Source organism: Melopsittacus undulatus, chromosome 14, assembly GCF_012275295.1.
Source record: "Melopsittacus undulatus isolate bMelUnd1 chromosome 14, bMelUnd1.mat.Z, whole genome shotgun sequence".
Taxonomy (NCBI): Eukaryota; Metazoa; Chordata; class Aves; order Psittaciformes; family Psittaculidae; genus Melopsittacus; species Melopsittacus undulatus.
The window spans coordinates 3,452,316-3,471,733 of NC_047540.1; the positions used below are offsets into that span (position 1 = coordinate 3,452,316).

Below are 19,418 nucleotides of genomic sequence, written 5' to 3' on the forward strand. Positions count from 1 at the left end.
ACCCCAGTGTCCCGTGGGGATGCATGGGGGGCTGCGGGTGGCAGGAGGGGATTCTAGTTGATCCCTGTTTCCCCTGGCTCCAGGAGTCGTTTCCCATCGCTCCCAGTACCCAGGGATGGGAATGCTGCTGGTGCTGGTCCTGCTCCTCCGCTGGCACTCACCGCGAACTACAACCCCCAGCACTCTCCGCGCCGCCACCGCTCCCCATTGGCTGCCGGCAGCGCCTTGGCCCCGCCTCCTCTTCGCCCATTGGCGGAGCCGCAGGAGGGGGCGTGTCCGTCCCGCTGCCGTGCTATGAAAGCCGTGCGGGCTCCGGGGCACCGGGAGCTCGCAGCGGTCTCGAGGCCGGGGGGACCCCGGGACCCCCCCCCCCGGGGCCGGCCCCACCATGCTGGTGGCCGGCTCTCCGTGCGCCCCCCCGGGGCTGCGCCGGTACCGGGGCTACGGGGGCCGGCGGGGCTGCGAGGTAAGGGCCGGGCTGCCCGGGGGTATCCCGGTTGGCATCGCCCTCCCGGGGTGGGATGGGGCGATCCATTCGTTGTGTCCCGTCCTTCCCCCCCCACCGGGGGTGGGTGTAGGGAGCGGGGAGCCGGGAATGTGGTGGGGGAGCCAGGCCGGCTCCAGCCTAAGGATAAGGGTGCTGCTGGGAGCCCACCCAGGGGTGCTGGGGATGGATTGGCCCCATCCTGGCACTGGGATGGTTGGAAGGGGAGATCTTGGGATGTCCTTAATGCTGTGGAGCTGAGGTTCTGCCTGGAGGTGTGGGCTGGGAGGTGAGACACGGGGCCTCTGGGGTCTGCTGTTGCCGGGCTGGGAATGGGATCTCTTTCCATGTCCCCATGTCTGGCATCACTCTTGGCTTTTGGACTTGGAGGGTAACGTGCAGAATGTGAGTCCCTGAGGTGCCTGTGGGTTTCTATGGGATATCCCTGTTTCCAGTCTGCAACTCCGGTCCTCCAACATTCCGATTTTCCTGGGAAGCTGGGGATGGCATCTCCTTAAGGCTTTAAAGTCTTAACGCTCCCGTCTTGTCCTGGTGCTTTGGAGCCAGCTGGTGGAGGCCGGTGCTGGTGGGGATGCCCTAGACCTTGGTACCACGGACTGGAACCATCCCATCCACCATGCCCTTGGTGCTGCTCCAACCCCCCAGTACCGCCGTGGGGCAGCTTCCAGCCCCATTCCAGGCAGGAGATGGTTCCGAGGGGCAGACCCGCTCTGCCGGCTGCCTATGGGGTGTTTGCTTAACCTCCCTTATCGGGAATGGTTTTCCAACACCTGACTAAGCGCTGGCACCAGCGCTGCTTGGCACACCCTGCGCCTGCTCCAGAGGGATTAACTCCTTCCCCAGTGCCTCCATAGAGCCGCAGGGAGCAGGCTGGGGAGCAGGTCTGGGCCAGCGCATCCCCCCCCGTGCCTCAGTTTCCCCAGCGGTGGAAGCAGGAGGTGGTACCTTCCGCAGCGGTGGTGCAGTGCAGGACACTGAGCATCGCTCCATGCAGCCGGACAGAACGAACCTCTTCGGAGGGGGGATTAAAATGCACTTCCAAGGTCACCCTGAGCTGTCATTGCCGGCTCCAGGCTCCTTCCTGCCACCCCCAGAGCTCTGTCCCCATGGATTTGGGTTGCTGGGGCCCCGAGGGAGCCCCTTGGAGCACCAAAGCAGCTCTTTGCCCCCAGACGTGAGTCAGCCCCAGCCAGCTCAGCTGTCACCCCAGGCTCCCCAGTGGTGGTTCAGGGCAGGAGCATCCCGCTGGGAGCGATGGGAGCTGCTGGATGCAGGCACTGGGCAATGTCTTTAACAGGGCACCGCGGAGAGTGGGGTGTGCGGTCTGTGGTTGGCACCCATGGGTGCTGCATGTGCCCTGCCTGCAACTGGCACCTATGGGTGCTGCGTATCTGCAGTTGGCACCCATGGGTGCTGCATGTCCCTTGCCTGCCATTGACACCCATGTCCCTGAGACATTCAGTGGCCAGGCTGGCACTGCTGTTCCTTCCTTCCTAGGACTCAGGGATCCAGGTCCCCCAGGAGCTGCAGAAGGGGCCCAGTGCCTTCATCCCCCTGCAGGAGGTGAGAGGATGGGGATGGTCCTGGGGGGGGACAGGGCAGGATTCCCACCCCCTATTGCTAGTGCTGGGGTGCGATGGGGCAGGGCTCCCCCTCTCCTCTCCCCCTTGTGGCAGTGGGAGGGAGCAGCTGTGTTCCACCCTGCCGTGCCTCAGTTTCCCCATTCATCCAAGCACCTTCCCCCTGTGCTGCCACCCCCAGTAACACCCTGCAGTCCCCATAGGGCACCCTCAGCCCTATCTGAGCACCCGGTGCCTGGGTCCCAGATGTTCCTCCTGCACTGGAGATAACGGAGTGGTTTCGTCACCAGGAGAGGCTGGGGGGGGGGGTGGGACCCATCTCCTCCTCCCCATTGCACACCAGGGCCCAAACAACCAAACAACCCCAGTTGTGGGGCTGTGCAGGGTCTGCCATGGAGCCCCCCAGAGCTGGGAGCAGTGGGGAGCAGAGGCGATGTCCATACCGGGCAGGGGTGAGTGCTCGGGGTGGGTGGGATGGGTGCTGATGCTTGGGTTTAGGGGGTGTTCCTATAGGACCCGGGGGGGCTGCAGTACAAACCCCTCCTCTCCCCATGGCCGCAGGTCCTGCAGGAGGGGATGGAGAGCAGCCTGCGCCAGCTCCTCATCGAGGCCTTCGTCTCGGCTGGCCGGGTGGACAACATCACCATGGTCATGGGGCTGCACCCCCAGTACCTCAGCAGCTTCTGGAAGACCCAGTGCCTCCTGCTGCGCATGGACGGGCCCCTGCCCTACCACAAGCGCCACTACATTGCCATCATGGTGAGCATGGGGCTGCTTTGGGCTCTGGGGTCCTCTTCTGCCCTTTTGGGACCTCAGTGATGGGTCCTCCTCAGAGCTGTGGTCCAAAAGGCTCAGTCGCATGGGACCCATCCTGGGTACCCAGCATCCTGGGATACTGGTACTGATGCCCTGGGTACCCATCACCCTTCCCCTCCAGTCCATGGGGACTGGTGCTGATGGTGGTGGAGGGGGGATGGAGACTCCTGTGTGGACACTCATCCCTAAGGAAAACCCTCCATGGGGATGGAGGGAGGTGGTGGCTCCTTGCTGTGGCTTCCCCATGGCCTTCTAGCAGGGTTGGGTGCTGAGTGCCCCGGCTCTCCCCACAGGCAGCAGCTCGGCACCAGTGCTCCTACCTGGTGGGCTTGCACATGGGGGAGTTCCTGCAGGTGGGGGGGAACCCCGCGTGGCTGCAGGGGCTGCACTGTGCCCCCCCGAAGCTCAGGAACCTCAATGAGATCAACAAGCTGCTGGCGCACCGGCCCTGGCTCATCACCAAGGAGCACATCGAGGTGAGGACACCCCAAAACCCACAGCCAGTTTGGGGGGGGCACATCCTGCTTCTACAACACCCCCCCCCGGGCTGAACCCCATGGGAACAGGTGGTTTGTGCCCTATGGCTGGTCTATGGGGGGCACATCCCAAACCTGCTCATGTCTCCCAGCCCCATGGCTCTGGGGTGTGACGGGGGGTGCAGGTGTGGGGGGGTCTCTCCAATGCCGTGTCCCTTGCAGGCCCTGCTGAAGACAGGGGAGAACAGTTGGTCCCTGGCAGAGCTGGTGCAGGCCCTGGTGCTCCTCACCCATTACCATTCACTCGCATCCTTCGTCTTCGGCTGTGGCATCAACCCCGAGGAGGACCAGGAGGGAGGGGGACAGGGCTGCTGGCCCCCCCCGACCCACGGCGACAGCAGCCCGGCCTTTGAGGACAGCATGGGGGGCTCTGCGGTAACAGAGGGGGCTCTGCCTTGCAGGGGTTGGGGTTCGGAAGGGGGGGCAGGGTGGGGTGATGGACTGTGCTATGGGGCTTCCAATGGGAGCAGCTTTAGAGCTCCCTTCCCAGTGCTGGGCTCTGAGCAAGGGCTGGAGGCTGGGGCTGGTTCAGAGCTGCAAGCAGCTCCATGCTCCTCATTGCAACCCCTCTGCAGCCTTGACCCTGGGCTCTGCTTCCCCAGGCCAGAGACGCCATGCAGGAGGTGGAGGTGCTGATGGAGAGGATGAAGCTGCTGCAGGAGAGTCAGCAGGAGGAGGAGGGAGTCACACAGGAGGAGATGGAAACGCGCTTCGAGATGGAGAAGACAGAGAGCTTGCTGGTGGCTCCCTCGGGTGAGGGGCAGGGGTGCTGCTGGCTGGAGGGGGGTCCCCATGGGGCAGGAAGGGGGGAAGGAGCTGGGAGCAGTGTGGGGATGAGCTCCGTGATGACCCCACATAACCCATGGCCGCTGTGGATGTCTCATAGACCTCACAGAGCACTCCCTGCAGTCCAACGTGCTCTGCTTCGTGGAGGACCCGGAGTTTGGCTACAAGGACTTCACCCGGAGGGGGGAGCAGGCACCCCCCACCTTCCGTGCGCAGGTGGGTGCTCACACCCCATCCTGCACAAAGGGAAGGGGTGCAAGGGGCTGGGCCCCTCTTTGAAGGGAGCTGGGCTGGTTCAGAGCAGCTCCAGTGCCTAAAGGGGCTGCAGGAAACCTGGAGAGGGGCTTGGGACAAGGAATGTAGGGACAGGCCAAGGGGAATGGCTTGAACCTGCCCGAGGGAAATGGAGATGGGATCTTAGGAAGGAATTTTGCCACCATTGTGAGGGTGCTGGGACACTGGGATGGGTTGAATGGAGAAGCTGTGGCTGCCCCATCCCTGGCAGTGCTCAAGGCCAGGTTGGACACAGGGGCTTGGAGCAGCTGCTCCAGTGGAAGGGGTTCCTGTTCATGGGGCTGGATGAGCTTTAAGGTCCCTTCCAACCCAAACCAGGCTGGGAATCTATGGCCCCACAATTCCCCATCAAGCCCCTACCCCAGCACCCTTTCTCCATCAGGATTACACCTGGGAGGACCATGGCTACTCACTCATCAACCGCCTCTACCCCGACGTGGGGCAGCTCCTGGATGAGAAGTTCCAGGTCGTCTACAACCTGACCTACAACACCATTGCCATGCACTGCGGTGTGGACACGTCCATGCTGCGCAGGGCCATCTGGAACTACGTCCACTGTGTCTTTGGCATCCGGTGGGTCCATGAGCCTGGCCTCAACCTTGGGTAGAGCCCCTGAACAGCTCCAGCCTGAGCGGCTACGCTTGGTCTTGGGGCTGCTGTTTAGGCTAAGGCCAAGGGATGCTGTTGGGGGGTCCCGGGGCTGTGCCTGGGGTAACATTGCTCTCCTCTTTGTCCCAGCTATGATGATTATGACTATGGGGAAGTGAATCAGCTTCTGGAGCGCAACTTGAAGATCTACATCAAGACGGTGGCTTGCTACCCGGAGAAGACAACCAAGCGGGTGTACACCCAGTTCTGGAGACACTTCAAGCACTCGGAGAAGGTGCTGTCCCATCCCTTCCCCTCCTCATCCTGGGGGTGCTGAGCTCCTCCAGCGCCTGACCCTGCTCTCCCTGTGTAGGTGCACATCAACCTGCTCCTGCTGGAGGCTCGGATGCAGGCAGCTCTGCTCTATGCCCTGAGAGCCGTCACCCGCTACATGACCTGACCAGCATCTGCTCCCTCCTCCTCCTCTTCCTTCTGGGGGGAAGCCAAGGGGGGAGCTGGTACCATAAGGACTTTGTTGGAACGTTGTCTCCCTGCTTAAGGAGCTGTGGAAGAAGAGTTGGGGCTTCCCCATCCCTCATCCCGAGAGAGGGGACCCCATAGCCATCAGTGCTAAGAAGACCCTGCAATGCTGCCCTGGGCTTGGGGGTGCTCAGTGAAGCCAACCCAGGGTGCTGTGGGTGCTGCCTTCACCATATAGTGCTGGTGTTCTGTATAGTCATGGTGTCCATGTCCTTGGCACCAGGATTGTCACCGGGGAGGAGGTGGCAGAGAGCACCAGAGGAGGGATAGCACCGGCTTTGCTCCTGCTTCTTGGGGTCATCCTGTGCTGGAAGCCCTGGGGGTGCTGCCCTGGCACCCACTGCCCACCCGAGGGAGGCACCACAGCAGTGCTGGGAAGGATCCGGCCCCTCTGGTGCTGTTCATCTCCGAGCTGAGATCCCCCATGGCTGGGGCAGAAGCTGCAGCATCTCTGTGCCTTGTCCCTGCTGTGACCTGGGGCCTGAGGTGGGGAATGGGCTGCTCTGAGGGTGCTGGGGTGGGCAATGGGGTGGCTGGAGCGTTATCCAGAGCGCTTCCCAGGGCGCGGGTCGCTGGGGAGGTGCCTGTTGGGATGAATCCCAGTTCCTGGCTCAGCCACTCTTGGGTTGGCCCCGTGGCCCCTTACTCCAGTTAAGTTATTTCTATGTGGTTTGGGGTGGATTTACTCCTGCCTGGGCACAGTGATGCCTTCGGGCCCCGGGTACAGGCCTTGTTTGAGACAATAAAATGGTCATTTTCTTTATTCCTCTTTCCCAGTGTGCTGCTGTGCAGGAGGGGGAGATGCAGCTTCCTTCTCCCCTCACATGATGGGCTGAGGGTGTCCTGGGAACAGCCTTGGATTGTCCCATTTGCCTCAGGGGCTGGGCTCCACCACACTCCCCTTGTAGTGCCCATCCCCATCTCCTCGGTGTGGGGTACCAGAATTTGGGGTACCCTCACTCATCCCACTGTAGGTGTCCAGTGGGATGCTCCGTTCCTGCTGCTGGGATGGAGCTTGGGGGGTGTGTGAAGCAGCACTTGGGGGCACCCCAGCCTTGTGACAGGGAGCTCAGCACTTATCAGGGTGCAGGCAGGAGCCCCTGACAGCTGCCGATAGGATCCTTGCGGGGGGAGCAGCCTGTGCCCCTGTTCCAGCCCCATCCCTGCAGCCCAAGGAGCTGGATCAGCCCCTTCAGACAGGTAGGACTTGGCGTGGGGACATGGGGCTGGATGTGGCTCAGACCCCAGCAGCATGGGAAGGGTTTGATGCAGGTGTGCAGGGCACCGCGGGTTGCTGGTGGCTGCAGGCAGGTTTAGCAAGACACAGGTAAGGGTGAGCTCAACGCTTATGAGCCATCAGAGAACCCCCTGTTCTCTGCGTGTTTGTGTGCAAGGGAGGAAATGGCCTCGTTTGGGGGAGTGAAATCAACGGCAGTGGTTGGAAAAGCAGCAGCAAGGAGATGGGCTCTGGGGAGGGGTTGATCCTGCTGCCCTCTGGCTCTCTTGGTTTGGTTCAACTGGAAGCCTAAAGGTTCAGTTTCTGGTCACAAACCCGAGGTTTTCCCCCCAAGAACCAATGTGTTTGTGTTATTTGCTGTTGTTTCTGCTCGTCCCTGATGTGCAGGGTCCATGTCCTTCATACCCCCCATCCCTGCTGCTCTGCTGCCCCTCTCCTCTGGCCAGGCTCTGGTTCAGGCTGTGTGTGATAAAGCAGAGACAAAGGTGCTCCTGGACCCAAGGGATCAGCCCGTGGGTGCTCATGGACCCAGCAGCTGGAGATGGGTGAATTTGGGCTGGAAACAAAGCAGCTCTTACAGGGTGAGGTGGATGTGGAAGTTCTATCCCATGGGATCACACATCTCCCCATGCACTCTGCTGTGGTCACCCTTGGCTGAACACTGAGCCCCCTTGTTCCCAGTCCCATCCCAGCACTGGAGCCCCAGAGCCACCGCAGTGAGGTTTCAGTGGGGCGGAGAGGTGGGAGGGAAGGGACCTGCCCCTTGTTGCTGCCTTAGCTCATGGGAACAGAATGTGTCCTGCCCATGGAACCCAAAATATCCCTTAGCCTGGAGCCAGCGCTGCTGCCTGGTGTGACCCATCCCGTGCCACCAGGTCCTGCTGTCACAGCCAGGTTTAACCCAGCCCCGCAGCTCCGCACCCGGCCAGCACCCACCTTTGGAATGCCAGGAGCCTCCATGAGCCCCTTCAAACTCAGCTCCATCCCATAGGGAAAGCGTGGCAGGGTGGGGGGGGATCAGCACCCGACCCTCGGCTCCTCTGCAGGAGGCAATAAGCTCTTTGCTTTGGATGGAAGTGGGACAACGCGGCTGCCACCGGAAACTCTCCTTGATGGGGACACCTCGGGCTTATCCTGGGGGAGCGGCAGGCTCTGGGCACCAGCCTGGCCCCGGCTATGGGGTGCCATCCGCAGCCCCAGCGCTGCACCAGCCGGGGGAGCAAGCACCCCCATGGGTACCCATCTCCTGTCCGCGCAATGGAGGGCATTGAATCGGCTCCGCAGCACCTCAGACCTCTTGTCCTTGGCCTCGCATTTCCACCCCGAGCGACCCTCCCCAGCCCCGGACAGCGGGATCTTCCCAAGGACCGGTTCGGGGCTGGTGGAGCCCGGGCTGGCTGCTCCCGGCTGCTCCCGGCTGCTCCCTGCTGCTCCCGGCTGCTCCCGGCTGCTCCCGGTTGCTTCTGCTTCCCCGGGGCGGCAGCGCCACTCGCTGGGTACCGGTAGCAGCACTGCGAACCTGTCCTGCATCCCTGCTGCATCCCTGCTGCATCCCTGCTGCCATCCTGCTCTGCATCTCTGCCCTGCATCCTGCTGCATTCCTGCCCTGCTGCCATCTTGCCCAGTATACCTGCTGCAATCCTGTCTTGCATCCCTGCTGCATCCCTGCTGCAAACCTTTCACATCTCTTCTACAAACCTGCCACATTGCAAACCTTCCCTGCTCCAAACCATCCCCATATCCGTGCTGCAGTCATTCCATATCCCTGCTCCAAACCATCCCCATATCCCTGCTGCAATCATTCCATATCCCTGCTCCAAACCATCCCCATAGCCCTGCTGCAGTCACACCGGGATGGAGCTGGGACACGGCCCCTGTTCCTCATTACAGTGCCCCCAGCTCCCCGTGATCCGCACCCCGCACCCCACACCCTCACCCCCCATCACCCGCATCCTGCATGTCCCCGACCCCAGCCCTGCGCGTAGGGGGCGTGGTCTACACCAAAGGGGGCGTGGCCTACCAGGTAGAGAGTCCTACGAGGGGGCGTGGTCCACAAGGGCGGAGAGTCCCACGAGGGGCGTGGTCTCACGCAAGGGGGCGTGTCCTGCCTCCAGGGGGCGTGTCCTACCAACTTGGACTACAACCCCCATGGTGCCCTGCGCGGCTCTTCCCCCGCGGCTTCCGGCGGGCCCGGGCCGGGAGCGGAGCGGCAGCCGGGGCCGCGGGCGGCAGGTGAGGCCCGGGGAGCGCCGCGGGGTCCGGTCGGGTCCCGGTTGGGTCCCGGTTGGGTCCCTGTGGCCTTGCGGGGGGCCGGGGGGTGTGTGCGGGGCTGGCCATGCACAGGGACCGGTTCTCGCCGTGCTCGGGGCAGCGGGGGCCGGAGCCGGGCGCTGAGGGCTCAAAGTCCCGCTCGCAGCCGGCGGGCACCGGAGCCTGCCCCGTCCCCGGTGCAGGCGGTCAAGGACGGGGCTCGGAGCGGGGGAAGGGCCCTGCCCGCGGCCGGGCTTGGGGCTGGGGGAGCTTCAGGGTCCTTGCACCTCTGGGTCCATAGCGGTTGTGGGCTGAGGTAACGCTGAGCTTCCCTCCGTGCTGCCCTCCCCTCCGTGCTCCCTTCCCTCACTCTCTGCTGCAGTCCCGTCGGTGTTCCTTTGTTTGCTGTGTCCTGCCCCGGTGCGGACTGAAACCGGAGCCGGCCCCGCTGGGCTCCGGCTGCTCTGGTGTTTGCAGGGTGATGAATTATTGACGGCTTCGCCCTGCGCCCGGTGTGTTTGTGCAGGTGGAGGCAGGGCAGGGCCTGGGGCCCTCTGTGGGACATGGGAGGACGTGAGGGGAGATGGGAGCTGAGCAAGCAATTCTTCTCTATGAGGGTGCTGGGACACGGGGATGGGTTCAGTGGAGAAGCTGTGGCTGCCCCATCCCTGGCAGTGCTCAAGGCCAGGTTGGACACAGGGGCTTGGAGCAGCTGCTCCAGTGGAAGGGGTCCCTGCCCGTGGCAGGGGTTGGAGCTGGAGGAGCTTTAAGGTCCCTTCAACCCAACCCATTCTGTGGCTCTGAGAGGCTGCAGGGAAGTAAAAAAGTTCCCCTTTTAAGCATTGGGATGTTCAAATGTTGCTTCCACGAGGCTGGCAAAGGGGGAACAGTTGTGTCTGTATATAACCCTTGTGTATAACCCTGGAACTGTATGGAAGTGAGCTCGAAGCTCGAAGCTTGCCTTTGAAGGACAGGAGCATCAGTGGGTCCTGAGCAGAGCCAGGTTTGCTTGCACTGGAAGGGAAGGATGAGGTTCCCTGGGGTCCATTCTCAGTGGGGCAAGGATTGCTTCAGCTGAATCTGCTTGTGGAAGTTGTATGGGGGTGCAATGGAATCCCTCTGCCTGCTGTGATCTCCCTGTAAATGCCTTTTGTTCTTCAGACATAGGTTTCAATGCATCCAAATTACCTTGAAGAGCAGCTCTACAATTGTAATGTTAGATGCTTAAATCCCTGTTCACATGAGGGTGCACTAAAGAGGGGAAAGAAGCCAAAATGAGGCCACTTAGGAAGGACTCTGTTTGGCACATTGTTGTGCCAGCTGAAGTTAATACCCTGGATGGTGCTGGGAACAAACCCCTTTTCCCATTGGGAGTAACTGTGCTGATGTGTCCTAAATTTGTGTGGTTTCAAGTGTGTCAGCTTCTGCCTTCACAGGGCTGCATAGGTGGTTCTGGACTACCAAGGTTGTATTGGAAGCACAGAGCATCAAGTCCTGGCAGATGGGGTGTGGGAATCCTTTTGGAAGTACAGGGCAGTGCAGAGAAGCTGCCACAAAACAAGGGGAATGTGATTGCATCCTCGTTTTCATGGCGCTGGCTCCATCAGCTGTGATTATGGAGCCTCCTTCACTCAATCATGGGTTAATTTGATTTCCAGTTTAATTTGATGATGGTTTGAGCACCAAATCACTTGTATTTAAACAAATGGCTTCTATTTTGACCAAATTTCATTGTGGTTGGCACGTGGTGGGGAATTAGATGGATTAAAACCTGCTGACACTGCACTTCCTGCAGGTCTGTTACTTGGTGATGAATATTCAGCTAGGAGCAACACACAACCTGGGGGGGGGAAGCTGCCCTGGGGTCTGCCACTGCTCTGGCTGATGCCATGCACCAAGCAAGCTGCAGCTACTCATGGGGTCTATGGGTGACCCCAAAACAGGATGGGGTGGCCACAGCTTCTCCATTGAACCCATTCCAGAGTCCCACTGCCCTCCAGGGAAGTGCTTTAGCTGTGATTTTCTCCATCCAGATGCTGTGTGTGGGGCTTGGGCCTGTGGGTATTGGGGTTTGTGTTGCTGGTGGTGCCCCTGGTGAGCAGATGGATGTGTGACTGCAGCACTCAGCCTTGTGTCAAGGGGAAGAAAGCCCTTTCAGAGGCCTATTTTTAGCATTCCATTAGGAGCTCTTGCTGATAACTTCTCTGTGCAGTGGGGTCATGCGTTAGGGAACGCACCAGCCAGGGTCATACCCGTGGCTGGCTCTAGAGCAGGGCTTTAACCCCAAATCCAGGGATGGGCTCCAGGTGAGGAGTCAGCATGGAGACATACAGAATACAATGTACAGAATAGTGCTTCCAAGTGGTGACTGTGCAGGAGTTCCCACTGCCCCAGAGGACTTGTTGTAGCTCCTATAAGGAGCTGTGCTGTGGAGGTTGGGGCTGGGTCACAGGTGGAAACTAAAGGGACAAGAAACCTGGGGCAGAGCTTTGGACGAGGGCCTGTAGGGACAGGACAAGGGGGAATGGCTTTAACCTGCCCTTGGGGAGATGGAGATGAGATCAAGGCCAGGTTGGACACATGGGCTTGGAGCAGCTGCTCCAGTGGAAGGGGTCCCTGCCCATGGCAGGGGTTGGAGCTGGGGGAGCTTTAAGGTCCCTTCCAACCCAACCCATTCCATGATTTGATGAAATCAGGGAATTTTCAAGCTGAATCTATTAAGCAGCTTTTGGAGGTGTTTCTGGAGGACACACTGCAGTGTGTGCAGCCCAGCTCGCCAGCATCAGGCATGCAGAAACCTGTGTTGGCTTGGAAAATCCAATGAAGGAATGCTGTGAGCCTGCTGGATCTCCAGAATCCATTTGACCCTGGTGATTACATTCATCAGGGCTATTTCTCATCTGCTTTTAGCTGCATAGTGAAGTCTTCAATCTGGCTTCTAATGACTGGGCTCTGTCTACTTATCAACGAGGACTTAAGCCAGCTTGGGTGGACAGAGGCCTAATTCAGCCCCCAGCCGTGTTGCTGCTGTGCTGTTTGATGTCAGGCAAGTCACTTTTTCCCTATAGCTGTTTCAGCCTCATGTCTCTCCTCTCTAAGATGACGTGTGCTTAGTAAGGATGTAGTCATACTCGTGTTCGTAGCTAGAGGGATGCATTAATGCAACTGAGCCTTAAGGGCCATAATTAGCAGCCAGGTTATACTGGTCTGCGTCCCTTCCTACTACATGTTGTATGGTGTGTACATGGGGCCTTTAGTAAGTGGGATATGAATAACAGGAGGAAGCATTTGCCTGAGTGTGTGTTGGGTAAGTCAAAGCAGATGGGTATTGCTGCTATGGTCTGCAGTGTTCAAGTGTTATTACCATTTCTAAGTAGTAAATTTAGGGATAATCTCTTCTTTTGGAGGATTTCTTCCGATTGGTGAGTATTAGTCTCTGGGGAAATGAAACCTCTTTGAAATCCACTTTGGTCAGACCCTAAGCTGGGAGCTGCTGCTTAAGCCCTGCCATGTTCCTGCAGCTTTCCCATGGCTTGGAAACGCAGTGCAGAGAGAGGCAGCTCCCCCAGAGGCACTTGGCCTTTGCTTTCAGGTGCCTTTTATCCACTTGTGTCACAAGGGATGAGGAAACTCTTGGCTCTGCTGCTGTGATTTGAGCCCTGCCAAAGCCCCCAAGCAAGGCCTAAAATCAAACAACCCCAAAGGTGAGAAAGCTGCCGCCACCATTCCCTCTGTCAGGTGTCCTATGGAAGCTGCAGGGCTGTGTTGATGCCGTGGGGTTGGGGTTGTCTGGGCTGTGCCAGGCTGCCTGCTGGTGCTGCCTGCTTGCGCCATGGCCCAGGCATTCCTTTGTTCCAGGTGGCTGATTCATGGCCCTGGGGATTGAATCATGGTTTCTATAGCAGTGAACTCTTTAACAAGGGGGTGGGGTTCCCGTTCAGCTCATGGCAGGGGTTTGGTGTCTGTTCAGGCCAATTCCTGACTGTTCTGCTGCTCAGAGGCATGTTGAGAGGGGACTGATGTTGTTCGTGGTCTGTGTACGGGGTCTGATGGTTGGTGTGAGCATCTATGCTCTGTGCTGCACCCTAAGGGAGTGCAAAGAGGAGGATTCCTCTTGGGTGTGAGGAGTTTACTGCCTCTTGGTTGTCCCTTCATACAGGAGAACTTCCCAATCATACACATGCAGGTGAGGATGACTCCTCTTGTGCTCTCCACAAAGTGCTCCCTCGGGGTCTGATGTTATCTGTTAGCTCAGAAGTTACTGGGACACTTGGCAATTTAGTTCTCTTTTAGGGAAAGCTCAAGTTCTTGGCTTTTTCCAAGGTGACTTTGCTGCAGGAAGCTATTTGGGTCTTTGCTCTTCATGTCAGTAGCAAGGGGTTTGATTTGCATTGAGATAATGTGGTGGATAGTGCTTCCTTCTGCATTTCCTAGAATCATGGAATGGTTTGGGATGGAAGGGACCTTAAAGCTCCTCCAGCTCCAACCCCTTCCACTGGAGCAGCTGCTCCAAGCCCCTGTGTCCAACCTGGCCTTGAGCACTGCCAGGGATGGGGCAGCCACAGCTTCTCTGTTCATCCCATCCCAGTGTCCCAGCTCCCTCCCAGGGAAGGCTGCTGTGTGTCAGTGTTGGTGTCTCACCCTCCATGGTGACAAGCTGCTGTGTTACTGCAGGTGTCCCTTGCAGCTGGACATCAGGGCAGGTGAAACAGAGACTTTGCAGGTAAAGTGCAAGTCCTGCTTTATTTGCCTGTTCCTTTCCAGCCTTGGAGACAGAAACAGTTTGGTCCTGCACAGCTGTTGTTGTGCAAGGTGAGACAGGGCTGTTTTGACGGGCAGGAGCAATAACGTGTGATTCATGAGAGATGAGTCTTTGGGTTGGGATGAGTGAACCTCATGGAGAGGATGTGAGGATTTGTCCTCAAAGACATCAGAGCTGAAAGTGAACCTGAGTGGTGCTGGTGGGATGGGCTTTGTGGGTGCAGCTCCCACTGTGCTTGAGGGAAGACCCAGTCCTTAGGCAATGGGAGCTGGGGGGATGGAGCAGGAGGGTTTGGCTGCTCGGCCACTCAGCACCTTCTCCAGGGTCTGCTGGGCAATGATTAACCACAGCAGGAATGCAGCCCTGGCAGCAGCCACTGTTTCAGATGGAGGTGTGCTGCAGACAGCCGGATCTGCCGGACAGCACAGAGCACAGGTGGGGCAGAAGGGAAGGAGGTTTCAGCCTCTGGTGCTTGCTGTGTGCTGCAGAGCACCAGCAGAGCAGCCTCTGGCAGTGGGTCCTGGCAATGGCAGCAGTGTGGAGCTGCTGGAATGGTGGGCAGGAGCTCCTCTGCTAGTGCAGCCCTGCTCCTGCTGAGAGTCCTAAGTACCTGCAGACTCATAGAATCCAGCCTGGTTTGGGTTGGAGGAGACCCTAAAGCTCCTCCAGTTCCAGACCCTTCCATAGAGCAGCTGCTCCAAGCCCCTGTGTCCAACCTGGCCTTGAGCACTGCCAGGGATGGGGCAGCCACAGCTTCTCTGGGCACCCTGTGCCAGCGCCTCAGCACCCTCATAGTAAAGAATTTCTTCCTTATTTCCAACCTGAACTTCCCCTGTTTCAGTTTGAACCCATCACCCCTTGTCCTATCACTATAGTCCCTAATGAACAGTCCCTCTCCAGCATCCTTGTAGCCCCTTCAGACACTGGAAGCTGCTCTGAGGTCTCTACGCAGCCTTCTCTTGTCCAGGCTGAACAGCCCCAATGTTCTCAGCCTGGCTCCATACAGGAGCTGCTCCAGCCCCTGCTCATCCTCGTGGCCTCCTCTGGCCTTGCTCCAACAGCTCCATGTCCTGATGCTGAGGGCACCAGAGCTGCACACAGAGCTCCGAGTCACCTGGGGTAGACTCAAGGGCAGGTCCTGCAGGTGTGAGCAAGGCAGGAGCTTGTCTCCCATCAGCATCTTATTGTCTTCTCTCAGGACTTAACCTTTCCTCTGCAGAGGGGTTATTTCCTGCCTGGAGCACAGCACTGAATGGGAACAGGGCATGCCAGAAAGTGGCAGTCTCTGCTTGCCTGTTGTGTCCATGTGTCTGCACTGGCTGACAGGGAGCTGCAGTTTGGAAATGCTTTTAATTCTGGAGAGGGGAGCAGGTGGCTTTTCCATTGCAGGGCTTTACAATGAGCTGCTTATCCCAGTGGAGGCTGGGGTAGGGTTTTGTTGTTCCAAGAGAGCCAGGAGCAGTGAGGGGCAGAAAGGGTGGAACTGGTTGAACTGGAATTCCCGGGTCATAGCTGGCCTTGGGTTATGAGCAGCAAGGTCCTGCTTGTATCAAAACCTGGGGCTGGCGACTCCTGGTGCAATGGGATCTGTTGGTGTTTGCTCCTAAGTGTATCCGAGGAGCTGTAGGAGAGATCTCAAATCATCTCATTACGAGCAGGCAATCCTGTTTTGTTATGGCATTAGCTTCCTTGAGAGTATCCAGCACAGATACTCATGGCTTTGGGGTCCAACTGGCTCAAACAGCATGGAAAGAGAAGGATGGCCCCTTCCCTTTGGTGTTTGCCATGGGAAAAGGAATAGAGGAGTGGGCTGGGAAGGCTGTGGTCAGATTGTGGTGCTGGGAAGCCTGATTTGATGCCTTCCTAACCCAATCTAATCCCTTGTCTGTGCCAGCAAACTGAGCCCCTGTTTTGGCTTGCAGCTGTGTCAACACCTAAAGCTGCTATCACTGATGAAAGAGGGTCCTGTGTGTTCAGTCCTGCCTGTAACACTCAAACAACTGTTTGGGGGCCTCGTGACAAACCCACTGAGGAGCTGCCTTGGATTCAAACCAGCTGCTTGCTGTACCAGGCTGGTTTGGATTGGGATCAGCTGCTCCAGGAGATTCCTGATGCCAGCAGAGCATCAGGATGGTTTGTTACCAGGGAGCTTTTATATTAATAGTGGCAGTCTGTTCTTTCCTTTCCCTCACACAGATGAATACTTTTTCCTGACAAAAAGCTGCTTTTATCCCAAATACAGCACTGTTTTTGCAAGACATCAGAGAAATCAGGCTGCTTTGGTTATGGTGCACTCTTCCTTGTGAGGGTGCTGAGGCGCTGGCACAGGGTGCCCAGAGAAGCTGTGGCTGCCCCATCCCTGGCAGTGCTCAAGGCCAGGCTGGACACAGGGGCTTGGAGCAGCTGCTCCAGTGGAAGGGGTTGGAACTGGATGAGCTTTAAGGTCCCTTCAACCCAAACCAGGCTGTGAAATTCAATCTGAATCAGAAGTAATTCAAAATGACTGCAGTGAGACTGAAGGCAAAGATAAGGCTCCAAGTGAATTACACTGTGCTTAGCTTAGCAAAATGGGAATCAAAGGATGGGATTTCAGGCTCCTGGAGATGCAGTGATGTGATTCCAGGCTGTCCATTCAGGGCCAGGTTTGACTTGCGGTAGCTGAGCTGTGTCTGGTTAGTGAGTGTTGACTTTCAGTGGTGAAGGCACCTGCACAGCCCAGGTCTCCTGTATCCTCTTTCCCCACGTGGCACGGCATTGCCATTCAGATGGAATGTGATTAGGAGTGCCTGCTTGATGTGCTCCAGTGCACCCTGGTGAAACATGGGCTTTAATCAGATTGTGTGCACCCTGTGGTCTGTTATCCCAGGAACCATGACATTGGAGGAGCATTGGAAGGAGCCATGTGGCACATTCAGCTCCGCTGGCTTCTGCAGGCTCCAAGGGCAGCTTTCAGTACTTGTATTGCTTTGATAGTGCCCGAGTTCATGCTTCTTTAAGAGGCCCAAAGAAGACCCTCTTTGCAACCCCCTTTGGCAGTGCCTGCAGTGGAACAGCCCCGTTTTGGTAAGGAAATAGTGGTTGCAACTGAAAGCAAGTCGATGGAGTCGGAATTAGAGGGCATCACCGCAGCGTGTGCTCAGGTGCTGAGCTCGCCCTGAAAGTGTGACGAGAATGGAAACCACAAAGTAAGGTGGAGGTGGTTTGGAATCCACCCCAGCAGCCAAAGGTCAATAAATCACCCTGATAGTTAGTGCTTCTTGGGTGCAGGGTAGAGCACTGAAGGTAGATATACATAGTGCAGCCAATGGTGCTGCTTATGGTGGGGTGAGGATGGAAGATTTGGTTGGTGATCCTAAAATCCCATTGCATTTCTTGCTCTCGTGAGTCTGCTTGCTCTGCTTTGCTTTGCAGGCTGGATCTTGGCTTCACACAACCTGTCCCATGCACTTTCTTCACCCTGTGGTTGCTCATTTCTCACTGTGCCCATGGTTCTGTGTGGATAGAGTTGGTTAGAGGGGAGGTACAAGCACAGCCTCTTGCATGAGCAGGTATGTGCTGGGCCCAAAGGGGGTTTAGTTTCTGGCAAACCCTATTGTACTGCAGTCAGTGGAGCAGAAAGACACGATGGAAAGGTGCCAGTTCCAGGGCTGAACCAAGCGTGGTGCTGCTGGGGCTGGGATTTCATTGCTTTCTGAAGAGAGATTTTCTGCAGCCCTGTGTTTTCTCCCTGAAAAAAGCTGGGATGAGTGGTTTGGAATGAGCTGGAAAAGCAAAGGAATAAGCTGGAAAAGGTCTGCGTGGAAAGGAATCCTTTTATTGATGGTCTGTGATGAGGCTGGTTTAAGGCTGACTTTTGGGTTCGAATCTTAGATGCTTAATGTTTAATGGGGTGTGTGTTAGTTTATAGCCTTTAAGCAGTGGCAAGGGGTGCCCAGAGAAGCTGTGGCTGCCCCATCCCTGGCAGTGTTCAAGGCCAGGTTGAAGCAACCTGATCTTATGGTAGCTGGGATGTTCTGGTGCCTCAAGCAGCAGTAATGGTATTCCTAATACAGGATTTACATAGTCCAGAATTCAGTTTGTCACTTTATGCTCTTTGGAAAGAGGTAGAAATGGAAAGTCCAGCTTAGATTTGGGGCAGAGGAGCTCTGCACTTCAAATACTCATTGTTTTTTGCTGGTAGCATGTTGAAGCTGGTGATGCTGGTTCCTTTTGTGAAGTCCCACTGTGCAAAAATGAGGTGGGGACTCTGGTAACTGGGATCCTCTGTGGAAACAATGCTGCAGATCCATCAGTTCTTTTCCTTATCTCCTTCTGGTGTGCCCAGGATTAGATTCTTCAGTATCAAAATACATTGAGGGTTTGTATGTGTTGATAGGTTAAGGGCTGTGTTTTGGTCTTACGGACCTCTAGAACGTCTTTAATAGCCTGGTTTTAATTAGATCAAGCTTGGTCTTCTGGCTGTTCTGGGTTACTGTTAGTTCTCATCTCTGACCCCTCTGTTGTGTTATTCTGGGTTGGAATCAAACGTACCTGTTCCTCCAGTGGTGAGATTGCTGCAGTAGAACTGTTCTGCAGTGGTGGTGAGGTTTGGGTGGTGTGATTCAAGTGTTCAAGTGGTGAGTTTCTTGCTAAGCCAAGCTGAAATCTTGTCTTTTATGACCTGCACTGCTGAGCATTGGGCAGACAGCTCTGGAATGGAGTTTTGAGAGGATGGGGTACTGAATCCCAGCTGCATGCAGGCATGTGGGAACCTGCAGGGGATGAGTACATTGCTCAAGCCTTCTAGGGAAGAACTTCCACACCTACTCAACACTAGAGGTAAATCTAAAGCTTTCCAGTGGGGCTGGCAGTCAGGAATCCAGAGGGTGAATAGTGCCTTCTTCCTGCTGACTTTGGGCTTGCAGCTTTTGGAGACTGATCAAGGAATAGCCCTTGGAATGCTCTTACTCCTGTTTCAGCTGCCAGGGTAATAAGAGCATCCGTCCTCTGCACGGATCAGCCCTTGCTTTCAGGGAGATGATTTGGGTGGAGGCAAGCCCTTCAGCTGCCTCAAGGACAGGGAGCAGGGAAGCTGCTTTGCTCTATTCAGCCAGGTTTTTCCCCCTGTGGGCACCCACACCTCCAGATTGGTTCATCTGCTGCCAGAAGGGCTGGAGGCCAGCTCTAAGTGTTTGCTGTACTGATAGCTAAACAGAGCCAGCATTTGTCACTGGGAGCTGCCTTAGAAGTCAGCTCCATGCCATGCTTCCCTAGTGGAAGATGTGCCTGCCCTTCTGGTGTCCAGGAGGATTTATAAGGTTTGCTTTGTGCCAGGGCTGATAAACCCCTCACCCAGCACATGTTGCAGCCAGGAGGGATGCAGCTCCCTTCCCTTCACCATTCCTCTCTGGGAATGTTATATTACTGTGCCACCCACAGGCAGCTTCCATGCTGCTGAAGAAGATTTGCTGGTTGCAGTGGGGAGCCACTTCCCAACTGTTAAATCAGTGTCAAAAAGCTGCTGGTTTCATTTGCTGTAATTGCT

The 19,418-nt window shown here is 57.1% G+C and overlaps 2 protein-coding genes across 3 annotated transcripts in view; both read left to right on the forward strand.

The window, feature by feature from the left end:
• Window positions 1-31: 31 nt before the first annotated feature.
• Window positions 32-6,408, forward strand: SESN2 (sestrin 2). Its single transcript, XM_034069180.1, has 10 exons — window positions 32-466; window positions 2,003-2,068; window positions 2,647-2,844; window positions 3,195-3,377; window positions 3,600-3,812; window positions 4,040-4,190; window positions 4,324-4,439; window positions 4,900-5,090; window positions 5,256-5,400; window positions 5,479-6,408. The coding sequence occupies exons 1-10, from the start codon at window positions 389-391 to the stop codon at window positions 5,563-5,565; spliced, it is 1,428 nt and encodes a 475-aa protein (XP_033925071.1). The 5' UTR covers window positions 32-388; the 3' UTR covers window positions 5,566-6,408.
• A 2,649-nt stretch (window positions 6,409-9,057) lies between these two features.
• The window catches only part of PHACTR4 (phosphatase and actin regulator 4), a 48,656-nt gene continuing 38,295 nt past the window's right edge, over window positions 9,058-19,418 (forward strand). Inside the window, exon 1 of one of the 2 annotated variants that reach the window (XM_031053974.2) lies at window positions 9,058-9,114. The gene's annotated coding sequence lies outside the window, so the exon portion shown is untranslated. The remainder of the gene's footprint in view (window positions 9,115-19,418) is intronic. The other variant, XM_031053969.2, reaches the window with a different exon arrangement.